This window comes from Bos javanicus, chromosome 9 (genome assembly GCF_032452875.1).
Source record: "Bos javanicus breed banteng chromosome 9, ARS-OSU_banteng_1.0, whole genome shotgun sequence".
NCBI classification, from domain to species: domain Eukaryota; kingdom Metazoa; phylum Chordata; class Mammalia; order Artiodactyla; family Bovidae; genus Bos; species Bos javanicus.
Genome location: NC_083876.1, coordinates 68013524 through 68034317, shown reverse-complemented (window position 1 = coordinate 68034317; position 20794 = coordinate 68013524). Strand labels below are relative to the sequence as shown.

Genomic DNA, 20794 nt, shown 5'->3' with positions numbered 1-20794 from the left:
AAGAGAAATTCAACACACAAAAAGAGTGAAATGTAGCTATCAATTCCAGTAGGAGGGAATTAGTAGGAGCTATTCCTTTTTGAATTATGCCCAGTCAAACCAGGATATGATCTGGCAAGACAGTAGAGTGAGTTATGCATTTGAAGTTCTCAGGCTCCACTGAAGCTCTGAGTCCTCAGGGAGCCACCTGCACAAACTCATACTCTGTCTTAGTCCCATTCTAGTCTTTACGAAGGAAATGGTCCTGGTTTGACCAGATTCTGAAACCTCGAATGAATAGAACTTTCCTCTATTCTTTTATAGTGAGCACAGTTCTTCCTTAATTTCATCTCATTAAAAAAATGTTTTATTGTTTAGGACAGAGGAAGGAAGTGTGGCATCCAAATATCTTAATCATAAAAGATGATAAAGACTAGCTGTAGCAGACAGTTAAAAAAAAAAACATATTTATCATATCCTACATTTGCACACTTTAAAGACTTGTGAACTTATATTCTCTCAAAATAATTTTGCAGTTTTTCACAAACACAAAAGGGGAGATGTTTTTTAATGAAGAAATTGCATTCTTAATCTGTATGTGAACATGATAAATCTCCAGTTACAAATCAATTACTACCCACATTCACACTAATGAGGGTTATGTTAGGGACAAAGGAGAATGTTAGAGAGTACCCAACAAAGGATAATAAGCCAGGGAAAACTTCTTAGAGAAAGTGAGGTCTCAGATGCGACCTGACAAAATGAGTGAGAGTTAGCTTTCCAAAGAGAGAAGGAGTTAATTTTATATTAGGGGACATCATTGAATGTTCCTAGGAATAGACAGTACTTAAGGTGTATGGATGTGAGAGCTGGATTGTGAAGAAAGCTGAGCGCCGAAGAATTGATGCTTTTGAACTGTGGTGTTGGAGAAGACTCTTGAGAGTCCCTTGGACTGCAAGGAGATCCAACCAGTCCATTCTAAAGGAGATAACTCCTGGGTGTTCATTGGAAGGACTGATGTTAAAGCTGAAACTGCAATACTTTGGCCACCTCATGCTAAGAGTTGACTCATTGGAAAAGACCCTGATGCTGGGAGGGATTGGGGGCAGGAGGAGAAGGGGACGACAGAGGATGAGATGGCTGGATAGCATCACCGACTCAATGGACATGGGTTTGAGTGAACTCCGGGAGTTGGTGATGGACAGGGAGGCCTGGTGTGCTGTGATTCATGGGGTCGCAAAGAATCAGACATGACTGAGTGACTGAACTGAACTGAACTGAACTGAAGGATGGCTAGAGAGCCAAAGAGGAGGTAAACAGCAGGAAATACCAGAATCTAAAAAGGTGACCTTCGCATAGGTTCAAGGTAATATTGAGAAACATGTATGTGTGTGTGTGTGTGAGAGAGAGAGAAAACCGAAGAATTAGGCTTGCTGTTCCAGGAATGCACCCCAAAGGAATATACAATGTTTTTAGCTAAATGCCTCCTCATTGCCTTGGAGAGTCCAGCAGGACAATATACCCGCCAGTCCCTGGGGCTTTGCTGAGTCTATGGAACTACCCAGTGACCCTCTTCCTCCATCTCAATAGTCCATATTACATGTTTATAACCTCCCTGAAAACGTGGTGTCCTTGATCCCAGAGGGACACAAAAGGCAAGGTGGCAGCATTTGTTTTCTTATAAGCCATGCTGTGTAGGGCCACCCAAGACGGACGCGTCATGGTGGAGAGGTCTCACAGAATGTGGTCCACTGGAGAAGGGAATGGCAGACCACTTCAGTATTCTTGCCTTGAGAACCCCATGAACAGTATGAAAAGGCAAAATGATAGGATACTGAAAGAGGAACTCCCCAGGTCAGTAGGTACCCAATATGTTACTGGAGATCAGTGGAGAAATAACTCCATAAAGAATGAAGGGATGGAGCCAAGGTGAAAACAACACCCAGTTGTGGATGGGACTGGTGATAGAAGGAAGGTTTGATGCTGTAAAGAGCAATATTGCCTAGGAACCTGGAATATTAGGTCCACGAATCAAGGCAAATTGGACGTGGTCAAACAGGAGATGGCAAGACTGAACATTGACATTTTAGGAATCAGCGAACTAAGATGGACTGGGATGGGGGAATTTAACTCAGATGACCATTATATCTACTACTGTGGGCAAGAATCCATTAGAAGAAGTGGAGTAGCCATCATAGTCAACAAAAGAGTTGGAAATGCAGTACTTGTATGTAATCTTAAAAATGACAGAATGATCTCTGTTCATTTCCAAGGCAAACCATTCAATATCACGGTAATCCAAGTCTATGCCCCGATCAGTAATACTGAATAACCTGAAGTTGAGCAGTTCTATGAAGACCTACAAGACCTTCTAGAACTAAAACCCCCAAAAGATGTCTTTTTCATTATAGGGGACTGGAATGCAAAAGTAGGAAATCAAGAAACACCTGGAGTAACAGGCAAACTTGGCCTTGGAGCACAGAATGAAGCAGGGCAAAGGCTAATATTTAGAGTTCTGCCAAGAGAATGTACTGGTCATAGCAAACACCCTCTTCCAACAACACAAGAGAAGACTCTACACATGGACATCACCAGATGGTCAACACTGAAATCAGATTGATTATATTCTTTGCAGCCAAAGATGGAGAAGCTCTATACAGTCAGCAAAAATAAGATGGGGAGCTGACTGTGGCTCAGATCATGAACTCCTTATTGCCAAATTCAGACTGAAATTGAAGAAAGTGGGGAAAACCACTAGACCATTCAGATATGACCTAATTCAAATCCCTTATGACTATACAGTGGAAGTGAGAAATAGATTTAAGGGACTAGATCTGATAGAGTGCCTGATGAACTATGGATGGAGGTTCATGACATTATACAGGAGACAGGAATCAAGACCATCCCCATGGAAAAGAAATATAAAAAAGCAAAATGGCTGTCTGAGGAGGCCTTAAAAATAGCTGTGAAAAGAAGAGAAGTGAAAAGCAATGGAGAAAAGGAAAGATACACCTATCTGAATGCAGAGTTCCAAAGAATAGCAAGGAGAGATAAGAAAGCCTTCCTCAGCGATCAATGCAAAGAAATAGAGGAAAACAACAGAATGGGAAAGACTAGAGATCTCTTCAAGAAAATTAGAGATACCAAGAGAACATTTCATGCAAAGATGGGTTCAATAAAGGACAGAAATGATATGGACCTAACAGAAGCAGAAGATATTAAGAATAGGTCGCAAGAATACACAGAAGAAGTGTACAAAAAAGATCTTCATGACCCAGATAATCATGATGGTGTGATCACTCACACTAATTTAGAGCCAGACATCCTGGAATATGAAGTCAAGTGGGCCTTAGAAAGCATCACTATGAACAAAGCTAGTGGAGGTGATGGAATTCCAGTTGAGCTATTTCAAATCCTGAAAGATGATGCTGTGAAAATGCTGCAGTCAAAATGCCAGCAAATTTGGAAAACTCATCAGTGGCCACAGGACTGGAAAAAGTCAGTTTTCATTCCAATCCCAAAGAAAGGCAATGCCAAAGAATGCTCAAACTACCACACAATTGCACTCATCTCACATGCTGGTAAAGTAATGCTCAAAATTCTCCTAGCCAGGCTTCAGCAATACGTGAACCGTGAACTTCCAGATGTTCAAGCTGGTTTTAGAAAATGCAGAGGAACCAGAGATCAAATTGCCAACATCCGCTGGATCATGTGAAAAGCAAGAGAGTTCCAGAAAAACATCTATTTCTGCTTTATTGACTATGCCAAAGCCTTTGACTGTGTGGATCACAAGAAACTGTGGAAAATTCTTCAAGAGATGGGAATACCAGACCACCTGACCTGCCTCTTGAGAAACCTGTATGTAGGTCAGGAAGCAACAGTTCGAACTGGACATGGAACAACAGACTGGCTCCAAATAGGAAAAGGAGTACGTCAAGGCTGTATATTGTCACCCTGCTTATTTAACTTATATGCAGAGTACATCATGAGAAACACTGGGCTGGAAGAAGCACAAGCTGGAATCAAGATTAACAGAAGAAATAGCAATAAGTTCAGATATGCAGATGATTCCACCCTTACGGCAGAAAGGGAAGAGGAGCTAAAAAGCCTCTTGATGAAAGTGAAAGAGGAGAGTGAAGAAGTTGGCCTAAAACTCAACATTCAGAAAACTAAGATCATGGCATCTTGTCCCATCCCTTCATGGCAAATTGATGGGGAAACAGTGGAAACAGTGACAGGCTTTATTTTCTTGGGCTCCAAGATCACTGCAGATGGTGACTGCAGCCATGAAATTAAAAGACTCTTGCTCCTTGGAAGGAAAGTTATGACCAACCTAGACAGCATATTAAAAAGCAGAGACATTACTTTGCCAACAAAGGTCTGTCTAGCCAAGGCTATGGTTTTTCCAGTAGTCATGTATGGATGTGAGAGTTGGACTATAAAAACCTGAGCGCCGAGGAATTGATGCTTTTGAACTGTGGTGTTGGAGAAGACTCTTGAGAGTCCCTTGGACTGCAAGGAGATCCAACCTGTCCATCTTAAAGGAGATCAGTCCTGGGTGTTCATTGGAAGGACTGATATTGAACCTGAAACTCCAATACTTTGGCCACCTGATGTGAAGAGCTGACTCATTTGAAAGGACCCTGATGCTGGGAAAGATTGAGGGCAGGAGGAGAAGGGGACGATAGAGGATGAGATGGTTGGATGGCGTCACCGACTGAATGGACATGGGTTTGGATAGACTCTGGCAGTTGGTGTACGACAGGGAAGCCTGGCAAGCTGTGGTTCATGGGATCACAAGGAGTTGGACACGACTGAGTGACTGTACTGAACTGAAAATATGGATAAGACATCATATTGGGCAGTGTTGTTGTGAGGAGTAAAGAAAATGAGGTGTTTGCAAAGTTGCTAGCTCAGCCCTGGTATGTCTAAGTATTAAACAAGGTGACCCCCCCTACCCCAGCCCTACAAAACAGGGATGTTCCTCAAATTTTTATTAAAAAAATTATATTTTTACAGTTTGTTAAGATGTTCACCAGTTACATAAACTTATTGAGAACTTTTTACAAAATTATTATGGAAAAATAAGCATATGGTAATGCAAATAGAAAAATAGAATGAATTTCATTTATCCATGATCTAACTTTGCAGTTATCAACTCAGTTCAATCTCATTACATCTACATAGCCAGCTATTCTCCCAAGTTTTCACTCTGAGACTAACTCAGAAATCTTATTATTTCATCTGCAAGTATTTCCATATCTATCTTTAAAAATAAGGACTCAAAAAATAATCATACCACCATAATACCTTAAAATATTAACACTAATTCTTTCAGTTTGGTTCAGTTCAGTCACTTAGTCGTGTCTGACTCTTTGCGACCCCATGAATTGCAGAATGCCAGCCCTCTAGCATTATCAAATATCCAGTCAAGTTTAAATAGCCAAAACTCTCATAAATATATTTAACAGTTTGATTCAGGATCCAAATATATATTCTAAAAGAATAAATTAACATTTTGGTGCTAGCTATGTACTGAGACTGCTACAAATTCTGACTCTTATATATTGAATTTTTCAAAAGTACAGTAATAATATTTGTATCAGAATGAAATTTTGTGTTCAGTCATTTGGGCAGCATTTTTAAGTGTCTTTTCTTTGGTAATTCAATACCTTTTTTTTTTTTTTTTCTAACTCACCTCTGCCACTAAATAAAGGTTTGACCTTGGGCCATTCACTCAACCTATCCAAATCTCAGTTTCTATAATTTTAAAAAGAAACTGTTGAACTAGGATTGATTATTCAGCATGCTTTTCTTCCAAGCCTGCCAGGTTGAAGGCAGGACAGCCCAGGGTGAGGAGAGTTCAGACATCCAGCAGATCTGGACTGGAGCCCTGCCACATACAGGCCATGTGAGCTGGGATAAGTTTAACCTCTCTCTGCCTCAGTTTCTAAATCTGTGAAGTACAGTTGATAGTTACCCAGACTAATGATGGAGTGGTATGGGGAAGGTGGATAAAATGAGAATATAGGGGTACAGTGCTTGGCACAGAGTAACCCCACAATAAATAGTAAGTGTAGTTAGACTCTCAAGAGTTTGGGGCAGGGTTAAGAGGATGAGGCTGGAAGGAAAGGGAGTGGTTAGAGTGGTATTGTCTAATATAGTACCTACTGGCTACACAAGGCTATAAGCACTTGAAATGTGAGTAGGCCAAATTGAGATGTGTTATTAGTAAAATTCACCCTGGGATTTTAAGATGTACTGTGAACAAGCAAGAAATACCACAATAATAACTTCTAATATTTACTATATGTTGAAATTTTATGTTGGATATATTGGGTTAAATAAAATATTATCAAAATTAGTTTTTCTTTCTTTACTTTTATGAAAGTGGTTCATAGAGAAATTTAGATGACATACATGTGGCTTGCATTATAAATATCTATTTATAGATTATATATTACTTATTTATAGAAATTTATTGGACAGAATTAGGTTAGATCAAATGACCCTCTCCCTTAAGCCCCCACAACTTGTTGATTCTATTTCTTCACTGGCCCTCACATTTGTCTTCTCCATCTCCACTGCTGGTCAAGAGTATTAAAAACCCCTTTATTTTATTCTTTGCATTTGTAATCAAGATATAATTGGCATATAACATTGTGTTAGTTTAAGGTGCACAGAAAGTTGATTTGATATGTTTATATACTGCAGTATGATTACCACCAGCACATTAGCTAACACCTCTATCATGTCACAAAGTTAGTATTTCTTTCAATGCTTTCCTTACTTATTAGCCGCTCTCCAGTCCACACTGTGCTCAGTTGCTAAGTCATGTCTGACTCTTTGTGACCCCATGGACTGTGTAGCCCACCAGGCACCTCTGTGCATGGGATTTCCCAAGCAAGAATACTGGAGTGGGTTGCCATTTCCAGTCTACTATTCTTAAATCTTTCACAGTCTTCCCTTCAGAGACATTGGAAATTTTATCAAAGCATAAAATTCCCTTCATGATCTTTTTTTTTTAATTTATTTATTTTAATTGGAGGCTAATTACTTTACAATATTGTAGTGGTTTTTGCCATACATTGACATGAATCAGCCATGGGTGTACATGTATTCCGCATCCTCTTTAAACTCTCTGACCACCTCTGCCCCCCACCACCCCGCACATCTTTGCAAGTACTTCTTTTGCCTTGAGCAGAACCCTGACCTCCACCCCAGCGTAATGGTTAAGAGTTAGCAAAATTTGAATCACAGCTCTGCAATTTACTGACAAGCTTTGGAAAACTAACTAGACTTCTTTGAGCCTCATTGTTCTTCTCTCTAATAATAATAGACTTGGACTAAATGAATAGACTTATCTTTCTGAATTTGTATGAGGATTAAATGAGATAATGCAGGCATGAGATAATCCATGTGTGCTACTCAGTTGCTTCAGTCAGTTGCTTGTCCAGCTCTTTGCAACCTAATGGACTGTAGCCCACCTCTGTCCATGGGATTCTCCAGGCAAGAATACTGGAGTGGGTTGCCATTCCCTCCTCCAGGGAATCTTCCCAACCCAGGAATCAAACCCCATGTCTCTTGCGTCTCCTGCATTGGCAGGTGGGTTCTTTACCACTAGCGCCACCTGGAAAGCTTGAGATAATGCATAGACGGTGCCAAGTACACAGTTTTTTTGTTTTTTGTTTTTTGTTTTTTTTAAGTCCCTTAGTAGTGTCCGACTCTTTGAGACCCTGTGGACTGTGTAGTCCATGGAATTCTCCAGACCAGAATACTGGAGTGGGTAGCCTTTCCCTTCTCCAAGGGATCTTCTCGAACCAGGGATCGAACCCAGGTCTCCCGCATTGCAGGCGGATTCTTTACCAGCTGAGTCACAAGGTAAGCCTGAGAATACTGGAGTGGGAGGCCTATCCCTTCTCCAGGGGGTCTTCCGGACCCAGGAATCGAACCAGGGTCTCCTACATTACAGGCGGATTTTTTACCAACTGAGCTATGAGGGAAGTACACAGTTAACCTACAGTGAATGTTAGTGTTGAATGTTTACCCCTGGAAAAATGTTCCTTGTCACCCCACCCTCCACAAACCCCTGTGTCTCCCTCGGATTTCCATGGCACTCTGTGTGTGTATGCATGCTAAGTTGCTTCAGTTGTGTCAGACTCTTTGCAACACTTTAGACTGTAGCCTGTCAGCCGCCTCTCCATGGGATTCTCTAGGCAAGAATTCTGGAATGAGTTGGATGCCCTCCTCCAGGGGATCCTCCTGACCCAGGGGTTGAACTCAGATTTCCGGCATTCAGGTGGTTTCTTTACTGCTGAGCCACAAGGGAAACCCCATAGCGCTGTGTACACTCCTCAGTGCCAGCTTTTCTGTCTGTATTATAGCCATCCCCCAGTCTTGCCTCTAGATAAGTAGTCTTCAAAGCTTGGTCTTAGAAGCAGCAGTGCTAGCATCCCCTGGAAACTTGTTAGAAATGCAAATTCCTGGAGCCCACCCTAGAACTACTGAATAAAAAAGTCTGGGGGTAGGGCCCAGAAATGTGTTTTAACAGGGCCTCAATGTGAGTTCTGATATTCATACATTTGATGAACACTGCTACACTGGGTATTTATGCCTGGGACCACATTCAATTCATCTTGCAATGCCACCCAGCCCAGTGACTATTTGTCAAATGAAAAAAATGGATGAATGAATCCTGATGACAGTGTGGGGCCATTGAAGGATAGCCAGTATGGGAATGTCATGGTCTGATTGCCTTTTAGAAAGTTACTTTTGTAGGCTGTATAGAGAAAAGATTATGGGCAAAAATTACTAGAGGCAACAGAATTTGTTTATAGGAAAATTATGATTTGAAAAATCTAGATTTATTATGCAGGCAGGAAAAATAGTTATTTACAAAAAGAGTGCCTTGTTTTTCAATATATTCCATACAAAACAGTTTTAAAATGTGTATTATACCATTCTATTGATAAGTAGTGTTTTATAAATTTGTTGGGGAAAGTAGGTATACCTATACGTTATAAATTTGTCAATAAATGTGTTCTCTCACAAATTATGATTTCATTAAGAAGTAGTTCCAGATATCTTACACATTTTTAGCATTTGTGGGTTTTCAAAGTGTGAAGCACAATCCTCTGTTTGGATTATGAAAGCAAAATTCTATAGCAAATAAGTATATTTAAAAATTAAAATGTTACTTAAATTTCAGTATTAACATAGAAATAAGAAAAGTTTCATGTTTGACTATGTATTAGTATAGAGATTACATATTATTTCTTTTTTGGATGGAAATTGAGTAAACAATCATCTAGAAATATTTCAACTAGAGGTTATTAATGCTCAAATTAAAAGAAAAGCAAATTTATATTAATGTATAGAATAAAGAGCAAAGCAAATCCAAAGATATATGACCTTTCAGAAAATTGTAAGACTGCAGAAGCCCCAAAGTTGCTCCCTATCATAATACTCATATTCCATCAGCAGATCCTCATCCCAACAACTGGGCAGGAATTGATCCAACTTAAATGTGTGGGAATAGTATCTGGACCTTCAACTCAGGTGAAGCTTTCATATTTTCTCTTGACCTCTAAGTCATCTTCTCTACAAATGAGACAAAGTAGAGACATCCATCACTTTGCCAACAAGGGTCCATATAGTCAGAGATATGGTTTTTCCATTAATCATGTGCCAATGTGAGAGCTAGACCATAAAGAAGGCTGAGCACCAAAGAATTGATGCTTTTGAACAGTGGTGCTGAAGAATACTCTTGAGAGTTCCTTGGTCTGCAAGATCAAACCAGTCAATCCTAAAGGAAATCAGTCCTGAATATTCACTGGAAGGACTGATCCTGAAGCTCCAATACTTTAGCCACCTGATGCAAAAAGCTCACTCATTAGAAAAGACCCTGATGCTGGGAAAGATTGAGGGCAGGAAGAGAAGAGGGCAAGAGAGGATGAAATGGTTGGATGGCATCACTGACTCAATGGACATAAGTTTGAGCAAACTCAAGGAGAAAGTGAAGGACAGGGAAGCCTGCTGAAGTCCATGGAGTCACAAAGTGTCACACATGACTTAGTGAATGAATACACACAAAAGAAGGGTCATGAAGGAAGAAAGAACAGGAGACAAAGAATGGGAAATATTGAAGAGCAAAGGGAGATTGAGAACAGTGGGCAGAAAGAGAAGGGATTTGATGAGCAAAGGGAAGTCTACAGGCAAAGGGTAGGAGAGGCCAAGAATGACATGGGGTGGAGAGAGAGAGAGGTAGGGTTCTGAAGGTCTCAAAACCCTGGAGTCTCATATGAACCCTGGGTTTCATATGGCCCTCTTAGGCCCAAGAGGTCACCTAGTTTTAGTAGTTGAAAGAAGTGAGTTGTTAGTAAATCTATAATCAATTCAGCCAGTTGGTTGTGATGGGCTCTGTGCTACTGTCTCTTCTTGCCTCTACAGGAGGGCTCCTTCTGTACCCAGCCAATTAAAAGACTCGGTCAAGTTGGTGGATCGGTTATTCAGAGAAAAGAGCCATCCTAAAGTGTTAAAGTGTTGAGTAAACAAGATGACTTCTTAAAAGATTCCAAAGGAAAAGAACACACCAAAAAAATCCCATATGAAATGCTAACATTTTTACCATATTCACAGGAATATATTTTATAAGATCAATAATGAGGTCCTCCAAACGTTTTCAATTGTTCATTGGCTTTTCAAATGTTTATTCATATGAGCTGCCTATTTATATACCTTGTCCCTTTTTCATTGGTTTGTCTGTCTCTTTTATATTCAAATGTGTTTAAATATTGCAGATATCAATCCTTTGCCCATGATATATGTTGCAAATGTTTTCTCCTGTTATAGTTCTTGACATTTAAACCTTAAATCCACCTGAAGTTTATTTTGGTGTTTCATACAAGACTGCAATCTAATGAGATTTTTTTTTTTTTAATCTAGAAGTTAGACAATTTTCACAACACTATTTGTTGAATAATCCATCTGTTCCTCATTCATCTGCAGTGCTTCCTTCTTAACTCTCACAGGTGGTAAAATCCTTCTCAGGACCATCTATTGTGTTTTAGCCAATTGCTCTGTAAATTCTAGCACAGGAATTTAACTATTGTTGTATAATTTTTTTGTTTATACTTTTAAAAATTTCTTAGCCTTTCTTGTATTTTCCTATCATGGCAGCTGAGATTTAGAATCATTTCATCAGGTAAAAACATAAATATTGACACATTATTGTAAAACATAAATTTTGTAAAATTTATGTAATTACGTAAAAACATAAATATTGTTGTGGTAGATGATGGATAGGTAGTGTGGGTTTATGTACTGCATTAATCCTTGGGGCAGATATGTACTACGCCAGCTTCTCTAGTCGGCAACACTTTTATTGCGTAGTTTGAAGTCCTTCCACCCCATAGGTCTCCAGGCGAAACAAGGCTAGCCAATGTGATCTAGCAGTCATTCATTGTCTTTTGCTTGTCAGACTCCTTACCAACAACCATGTGAAAAGCCCAGGCTCTTGGAGCTCACCCCTGTGTTCTCTGCAGGTTGTTTGGCAGAACCTTCTCATATGTGCCATCCTTTTCTACACTGTGTACTACGTGGTTCTGGGCATGTGCTGTGTGATGCTCGGGTAAGTATAACGTCACCTTCAAACCAAAAGTTCGGATCCAACACGAAAGAAGTTCACATAGAACACTCAACGTGTCTTTATAGAATAAAGGGTGCAGATTTTTTCCCATGGTATATTTTCTTCGTCTTTTTTTTAAAGTGAAAGTAAGCAAACGTGTCACCTTTGAAAATGATACAAGTAGCAATCATGAAATGAATAGAACCAGGCAGGATTGTTCCTCTTATGAGGATGATCATAGAAAGAAAGTGAAGTTATTACTCCCTGGGCTGGTGTTGCATCAGAGATCAGAGGGCATTTGAACTAGAAGGGAATTTAGATATAATCTACATCCAATTTAAATATTTTCTGTTACATACTGGAAATAACTTTAGACTGAGAGTCAGGAGATCTGCATTCCAGCCCAGGTTCTCACTAACTTCCTGAATCATCCTGACTAAGCCAGAGAGCTTCTCTTCCTTCAGTTATCTTCGTTTGTCAAGTGAAGGTAATAATCCAAAAGAGAGTTATCATGAGAACCAAGTAATACATGTATTTTTAAAGATATTTTTAAGTGTGAGGCTTTTTTTTTTTTTAGGTAATTTTTCTTTGTCTTGTTACGGTTGGATTTTATCTTTACAGATTTGCTTGCCAATACATTGATTTCCTTGAAATACATTATGTATAGCTACAAAGGATTTCCTAGAAATTGATTGTTTATACAATTGAATTTTATTGTGTAAGCAGGGAATTGGGACTTTTCAATTTCAGTGTGCAAATCAATGCCCAGAAATGATTATATTGACTTTTGCAGTGGGAATGATGCTATAAAGCTTGCTTGCAGGCAAGCCCCCTGAGGAGGAGTCTGGTACGTTCACACACAGTTTCAGCTATTGCCTGGAACTTGAGGTGGTGAGGCAGTGCCTAGAGCACCGAAGGTCTTAGAATAGTCAGAATTCTGTGAGCATGGGATTCCAAGGGTTTGTAATGTGAATCAAAGGTGAGGAATTTGAAGTAACTTAAAGCCCCAGGAGGCAGGTAATTGATTGACCAGTTTCACACAACTACAAACTTGGGCATGGTAGGAGATGCAGAGTTTATAGTCAGATTTAATTTTCTTTTTTTTTTTTTTTTCATTTTAAATCATTTTACTTTTGTATTGATATACAGTTGGTTTACAATGTTGTGTTAGTTTCTGGTGTATAACAAAGTGATTCAGATTTTTTTTCCCATATAGATAATTACAAGATATTGAATATAGTTCCCTGTGCTATACAGTAGGTCCTTGTTGTTTATTTTATATGTAGTAGCATGTATCTGTTAATCCCAAGCTCCTAATTTATCCCTCTCCAACCCTTTCCCCTTTAGTAACTGTAACTTTGTCTTCTATGTCTACTATGAAAATGTAGACTCATCTTATGTCTAATGTGAATGTAGACTCAGATTTTAGAACAGGAAGGGACCTCAGAGATTAATTGCTTCAATGTACAGGTAAGAAATGAAAGTTCAGAGAGGTTAAGCAACTGCCCAAGTTCACAGTTAACAGCATCATCAGAATTAGAGCTGGGCTCCGTTGCTTCCCAGCATATGCCCTCATCACAGTATGAGGTTTTGCACCCACATTTGATGGAAGGGACCTCCAAGACTACAGCTGAGACCTCAAATACAATGAAGTCCACTTGGAGAACAGACTTCATTGGACAAAGAAGACAGTGTGGATAAAGAATGTATTTGGCTTCCATTCAAGTCAGCCAGTTTTCAAATGTGCCACAAAGTGATTAAAGCTGACTTGTCCTTGTATGGGAACACTTGAGGTGCAAAATGTTAATGTGCAACCTTATGAACTACCTCCTCCAGAGTAAACTATTTTCATTTGTAACATCCTCAGGGTGTATGAGTTGGATGTCCTGGCACCATTTGATTTCAAAACAAATCCTTCATGGCTCAACACAAATTATAAAGGTAACTGGCTTTAGTTTCCAATCTTTGTTAATTAGTGAACTAAATGCCTCCAAAAATCAAAATAGTTTTTGTTTTAGAAAAATTTTAAAAATATCAAGCCTTCTTCTCAGCCATCTGTATCCTATATCTGACTCCCAAAATGTGGAAAAGTGCCATCAATTTTTTTAAAAATAACTATTGCTAAAAGATGGAGTAGGATGAAATAAGAGGATAGTTTTCCTAAATGAATTTTTATTTTAGTGATATTATGGATAAAATTTTGTGCATTAAATATTTTTCAAAGAAAAGGCAGAAAAATGGCTTAATGGAATGATGTAGAAAGATATTTGTGACATATGAAATGGAAAATAAAGACTACAAAAGAGTTTTTATAGTATAATTATTCATTTTTGTAGAATAGAGTAAAATACATCATGTCAGTGGTAAGAAATCTGGAAAATTATGCAACAAACTGTTATCTCCCAGCTGGAATGACAGAGGACTTTCATTTTCTGCTTTGTACATTTCTGCTTAGTTTGATTTTTTTCCTTCCCAAAAATAGTGTATAACTTGTTGCAAAGGAAAAATGATAAGAAAGAATATAGTAGGCAAATTTTTTTATCTCTTTTAAACTTACTATTTTTGTTGAAATAATTATTCTTAACATTCTGTTAAATTTCTTCCCACATTAAAAAAAAATGAATTGTGGATTCTTCAAACAATCCAGTTCTTTAGAAAACCACTGGACATCTTTTTTTGGAACGAATATGCAAATATACAAAAATTGCCTGAAGCCAAATGTGACTTGTATAGGAAACTTGGTCAGCTAGAACTACTGAATTTAAACTAAAAGATTCAGAACAGCCTCTTCAAATGGGTAACCTTTTTTCGTGCCATTATTGATTCAATTTGGGATAGACAAAGATATCTTAGGACAAGAAACTTTCATTCAAATGAGATACAAGTTCTAACATTCTATCTTAACTTCCACTTCACACATTTCCCTGTTGAAGATTGAATTAACTTTTTCTTCCAAGCTGACCCACAAATGATAAAGAAATAGTCACAAGCAAGAGTTATATATGGGTTGTGTGTTTGGGGTAGAGAAAGAGATTTAAAGTCCAACTGTTATTTAATTCTTGCGTTTGAGATGGTTAGTGATAGATAGGACAATGACACAGGCTTATTGGAGAAAGCTGTGTTTTGACATAGCAGAGATTAGTGAAAATCCTCAGAATGCCACGCACAGTCAACATTGTTCTCTCAAAAAACAACTAACATTTGTACAAAGATATCAATAAACTCTTAGCCTATTAGATCTTTAGTTTGGGGCTTGGAGAGATAAGTGTCATAACTCTTGAAAGTTATTGCTTTGAGAATCCAGACTTGTTTAATCTCAGAGATAAAATGTAAGAGTAATCTCAGAGCCTTGAGCATGTATTGAGGGTCAGGCTCTTGTCTGTTTCAACAGTTTTGTTACCTAGGAGATCAGGCTTAGCAAGGACACTGAAAAGTGTGAGCTCAATTGAGACATTTGACTACTAACATCTTTCCCTTGCATCATAGAGATTGGATTATAACTGTTTTCGTTTTAAAATAAAATCCTCCCAACAGTTTTTGAGATAGATATGATAGTAATCCATTTCCCAATTTATCAAGGAATAATTAGACTGACCTAGACGTTATAATCCTACTCAAGGTCATAGCACTCTTAAGCTATAAGGTGAGACTAGAACACTGGTATCCTGACTTCAAATTTTGTATGACTTCCTTTAAATCATGATGTCTCATATCATAGACAAAGCACAATCCTCCTCTATCAATATATGTAAATACAGTTTGTTCAAGACTGAAATCACTGTCTCTAAGCAGCTGCAAGTTAACTTGTAAAATCTGTAAATACTGATAAAAGAAACATTTCTTTTTCCTTATAGTAACATGGAGGCTCCGTGAGCCACTAGTGAAAGCAGAAATGGAGATGTGATGGGAAATCTAATGGCAATATGATACCACTGTATAGCTCCTTCTACAGCCTTGAATCCTGGAGATCAGGACTTGCTATAATTGTAATTCCATACAATAGAAAAGGAGCTAGTAGGAGTTCTCCATTCAATTTCAGAAATCTGTTGAGTTGAATGAAGTAGAATTGAAGAGGAATAAGTGTGAGGTCTTTTGAAAGGCTAGCACCTGAGACTTGCTTACTTATTTCATATCTTGCTGACCCACTAGGCAAGGGCTGGCATGTCTGTTAATAAATTACTTCTGCACAATAATAGATCATGGAACTATTGTAATTTTAGCTTTGAAAGTAAAAAAAAGTAAAATAGCCTGACTGGACTGATCAATTCGTTAATTATTTATATGAGCATACCTATCATTTTCTGTGTTTTAAAAGAAAGGTAACTTTTATGGAAATTGATATCATTACAAAGGAACCTTGGTGGTATGTCACATGTATTTTCATTTTAAAGTTTGATGAATCTCATCTTTGGAACCACCACAATTTAAGATCTATATCAAGGAAAAAGGCAAAGGTTGACTCTTCACATATTCAAGGCTTTTAGAGATTTATGGTACTGACCTAGGAATAACTAGCTGTTTATGTATGTTCAGGGAAAGCACTCTGAAAAGGCATTCTGGAGTTAGAAATGTACCTCCATCCACACAAGTCATTTATGAGACATTCTTTCATCCATGGTTATCCATTATGTTTCCCAGATGACTATCTGAACATACCCTTTTATTACAAAGACACAAGGAAACTCATTTCCAAGTTAGGCAATAACTGGTACTAAAGAAACATTATTGTTCAATAAACTATTAACATTTTTTTTTCTGAAAATCCAGAGCTGAATTTTTCATTAGTTTTTAATATATCTTCAAATGAGATTTGAAATCTAGTTACAGATTTGCTACATTGTAACTTTTCTTTATTGTATTTTACCTTCTAAAATGCTAAATATAAAGAATATAAAACAGAAATTATGTACTGTTATTTCTCTATAAGTCCAACAATTATTAAGAGATGGAATATTTTTAAAGTTCTTATTCAAATTTGAGGAATGTTAAGAGATGGAATGTTAAAAGTTTCTTACAAAAATTTTTTTTGCAGAATAAGTTGTGGTGGTCCTGTTACTCATTGTGTTTTAGAATTATTAATTGCTCTAATTCCCAATAATTCTATTCTTCCTTTTATTTGCAGTTCTTTTAGTCTCAACAGAAGTCACCTACTTTGTTTGTGGATTACTTTTCGTTCTGGTAGTGGAAGAGTGGGTTTGGGATTATGGTATTTCAGTAACTATCCTTCATGTTGCCATCACTTCAACTGGTAAGCAAACTAAAATAAAGGAAACAAAATGTATTCAATCTAGATATTGTACCTAAATCGATACATAAGAGTAAAACTTTGTTGTATGCATAGTGTCCTCTGATGGAGAAATAATAAAAACTGATGATAAAAGTTCTTCATCACCTCCCTCACTCCTTCTCCCCCATCAAGTTCCTCTACCATTTCCTCAGAGAGGTTTTGATTAGATACATTGTCCAATTCAAAACTGTATTGAAATGTTCAGTTCAGTTCAGTTGCTCAGTTGCTCGCACAGACTCTCTGCGACCCCATGAATCGCAGCACACCAGGCCTCCCTGTCCATCACCAGCTCCCGGAGTTCACTCAAACTCATATCCATCGAGTCGGTGATGCCATCCAGCCATCTCATCCTCTCTTGTCCCCTTCTCCTCCTGCCCCCAATCCCTCCCACCCTCAGGGTCTTTTCCAATGAGTCAACTCTTCGCATGAGGTGGCCAAAGTACTGGAGTTTTAGCTTCAGGATCAGTCCTTCCAATGAACACCCAGGACTGATCTCCTTTAGGATGGACTGGTTGGACTTCCTTGCAGTCCAGGGAACTCTCAAGAGTCTTCTCCAACACCACAGTTCAAAAGCATCAATTCTTCGGCACTCAGATTTCTTCACAGTCCAGCTCTCACATCCATACATGACCAGTGGAACAACCATAGCCTTGACTAGATGGACCTTTGTTGGCAAAGTAATATCTCTGCTTTTTAATATGCTATCTAGGTTGGTCATTGGAGAAGGCAATGGCACCCCACTCCAGTACTCTTGCCTGGAAAATCCCACGGACAGAGGAGCCTGGTAGGCTGCAGTCCATGGGGTCTCTGGGAGTCGGACACGACTGAGCGACATCACTTTCACTTTTCACTTTCATGCATTGGAGAAGGAAATGGCAAGCCACTCCAGTGTTCTTGCCTGGAGAATCCCAGGGATGGGGGAGCCTGGTGGGCTGCAGTCTATGGGGTCACACAGAGTCGGACACGACTGAAGCGACTTAGCAGCAGCAGCAGGTTGGTCATAACTTTCCTTCCAGGCAGTAAGTGTCTTTTAATTTTATGGCTGCAATCACCACCTGCAGTGATTTTGGAGCCCCCCAAAATAAAGTCTGACACTGTTTCCACTATTTCCCCATCTATCTGCCATGAAGTGATGGGACCAGATGCCATGATCTTAGTTTTCTGAATGTTGAGCTTTAAGCCAACTTTTCCACTCTCCTCTTTCACTTTCATCAAGAGGCTTTTTAGTTCCTCTTCACTTTCTGCCATAAGGGTGGTGTCATCTGCATATCTGAGGTTATTGATATTTCTCCTGGCAATCTTGATTCCAGCTTGTGCTTCTTCCAGCCCAGTATTTCTCATGATGTACTCTGCATATAAATTAAATAAGCAGGGTGACAATATACAGCCTTGACGAACTCCTTTTCCTATTTGGAACCAGTCTGTTGTTCCATGTCCAGTTCTAACTGTTGCTTCCTGACCTGCATACAGGTTTCTCAAGAGGCAGGTCAGGTGGTCTGGTATTCCCATCTCTTTCAGAACTTTCCACAGTTTCTTGTGATCCACACAGTCAAAGGCTTTGGCATAGTCAATAAAGCAGAAATAGATGTTTTTCTGGAACTCTCTTGCTTTTTCGATGATCCAGCGGATGTTGGCAATTTGATCTCTGGTTCCTCTGCCTTTTCTAAAACCAGCTTGAACATCTGGAAATTCACGGTTCACGTATTGCTGAAGCCTAGCTAGGAGAATTTTGAACATTACCTTACTAGCGTGTGAGATGAGTGCAATTGTGCAGTAGTTTGAGCACTCTTTGGCATTGCCTTTCTTTGGGATTGGAATGAAAACTCCCCTTTTCCAGTCCTGTGGCCACTGCTGAGTTTTCCAAATTTGCTGGCATATTGAGTGCAGCACTTTCACAGCATCATCTTTTAGGATTTGAAATAGTTCAACTGGAATTCCATCACCTCCACCAGCTTTGTTTGTAGTGATGCTTTCTAAGGCCCACTTGACTTCACATTCCAGGATGTCTGGCTCTAGGTGAGGGATCACACCATCGTGATTATCTGGGTTGTGAAAATCTTTTTTGTACAGTTCTCCTGTGTATTTTTGCCACCTCTTCTTAATATCTTCTGCTTCTGTTAGGTTTGCACCGTTTCTGTCCTTTATCAAGCCCATCTTTGCATGAAATGTTCCTGTGGTATCTCTAATTTTCTTCAAGTGATCTCTAGTCTTTCCCATTCTGTTGTTTTCCTCTATTTCTTTGCATTGATCACTGGGGAAGGCTTTCTTATCTCTCCTTGCTATTCTTTAGAACTCTGCATTCAAATGGGTGTATCTTTACTTTTCTCGTTTTCTTTTCACTTCTCTTCTTTTCACAGCTATTTGTAAGGCCTCCTCAGACAGCCATTTGGCTTTTTTGCATTTCCTTTTCATGGGGATGGTCTTTATCCCTGTCTCCTGTGCAATGTCATGAACCTCCATCCATAGTTCATCAGACACTCTATCTATCAGATCTAGTCCCTTAAATCTACTTCTCACTTCCACTGTATAATCATAAGGGATTTGATTTAGGTCATATCTGAATGGTCTAGTGGTTTTCCCTACTTTCTGCACTTTAAGTTTGAATTTGGCAATAATGAGTTCATGATCTGAGCCACAGTCAGCTCCCAGTCTTGTTTTTGCTGACTGTATAGAGCTTCTCCATCTTTGGCTGCAAAGAATATAATCAATCTGATTTCAGTGTTGACCATCTGGTGATGCCCATGTGTAGAGTCTTCTCTTGTGTTGTTGGAAGAGGGTATTGAAATGTAGCAGTTTCCTATTATCTCCCATTCAACTTTTTATCAGTTGCTCCCATTCAACTTGTTATCAGTTGTAAAGGGTTTGCCGCTGTTAGAATTCTTTCCCTCCAAATCCTTTCTTGAAGCAGATATTGGCCAAAGACTGGGAGCTAGGGCCTGAGGAAATCTGTACTTGCAGGCTTGCAAACTTCCTAATGATTATTTTAACAAAAATATGACTTCCCTTGTGGCTCAAGGATAAAGAATCTGCTTGCCAATGCAGGAGACACAGGTTCAGTCCCTAGGTAGGGAAGATCTCCTGGAGGAAGAAATGGCAACCTGCTCCAGTATTCTTGCCTAGGAAATCCCAAGGGCATAGGAGCCTGGTGGGCTACAGCCCACGGGGTCTCAAGAGTCAAACACAACTTATCGATGAAACCACTATCGCCATCAGGTTCTAAGACTAAAGGGTTTTTATTTCTACCTGTGAGCTTTGGAGTTTGAATAAAACAGATTCAAATTCCAGTCCTAACTTTCTGTCAGATGTTTGTCTGAGGCAAGATATAACATCATTTATATTGTTAGACATAATCGCCTCATCTACAAATAGGGTGGTATCTTGTGAAGCTTGTGTGAGAGACGTTGTCTGACATGGTGTTTGGCCTATAATTACTGAGTAAAGGTAATTTTATCCATTCCTTCATCCATTTATTCAAGGTTTACTCTTCCCTTATAACTTTTTATTTCTGACTGCCTTCCATTATTAAAGAGAAACACATTAGTAAAAGCATGAGTGGTAATCAACCACAAGTTATAATTCAATGTTATTATTATTTATTAACTACTTATGTTTAGTTGCTCAGTCATGACTGACTCTTTGTGGTCCCATCAACTGTAGTCCACCAGGCTCTTCTGTCCATGGAATTTCCCAGGCAAGAATACTGGAGTGGGTTGCCATTTCCTTCTCCAAGTTATCTTCCTGGCCCAGGGATCAAACCCACGCATCCTTCATTGAAGGTGGATTATTTACCACTGAGCTACATAAATGATTCCCAACTCTAATTACATGAGAATAACCAGTTTTGATGTGAAGTTATCCTCACTGAAATCCCTCAAACTGTTGCCTAAATCCAGAAGAAAAGA

General features: G+C 38.9%; 1 protein-coding gene across 1 annotated transcript; it reads left to right on the top strand.

Moving 5' to 3' along the window:
• Positions 1 to 10110: 10110 nt before the first annotated feature.
• On the top strand, positions 10111 to 17180 carry TMEM244 (transmembrane protein 244). Its single transcript, XM_061428634.1, has 4 exons — positions 10111 to 10242; positions 11394 to 11608; positions 13473 to 13546; positions 16728 to 17180. The coding sequence occupies exons 1-4, from the start codon at positions 10111 to 10113 to the stop codon at positions 16907 to 16909; spliced, it is 603 nt and encodes a 200-aa protein (XP_061284618.1). The 3' UTR covers positions 16910 to 17180.
• Positions 17181 to 20794: the final 3614 nt, after the last annotated feature.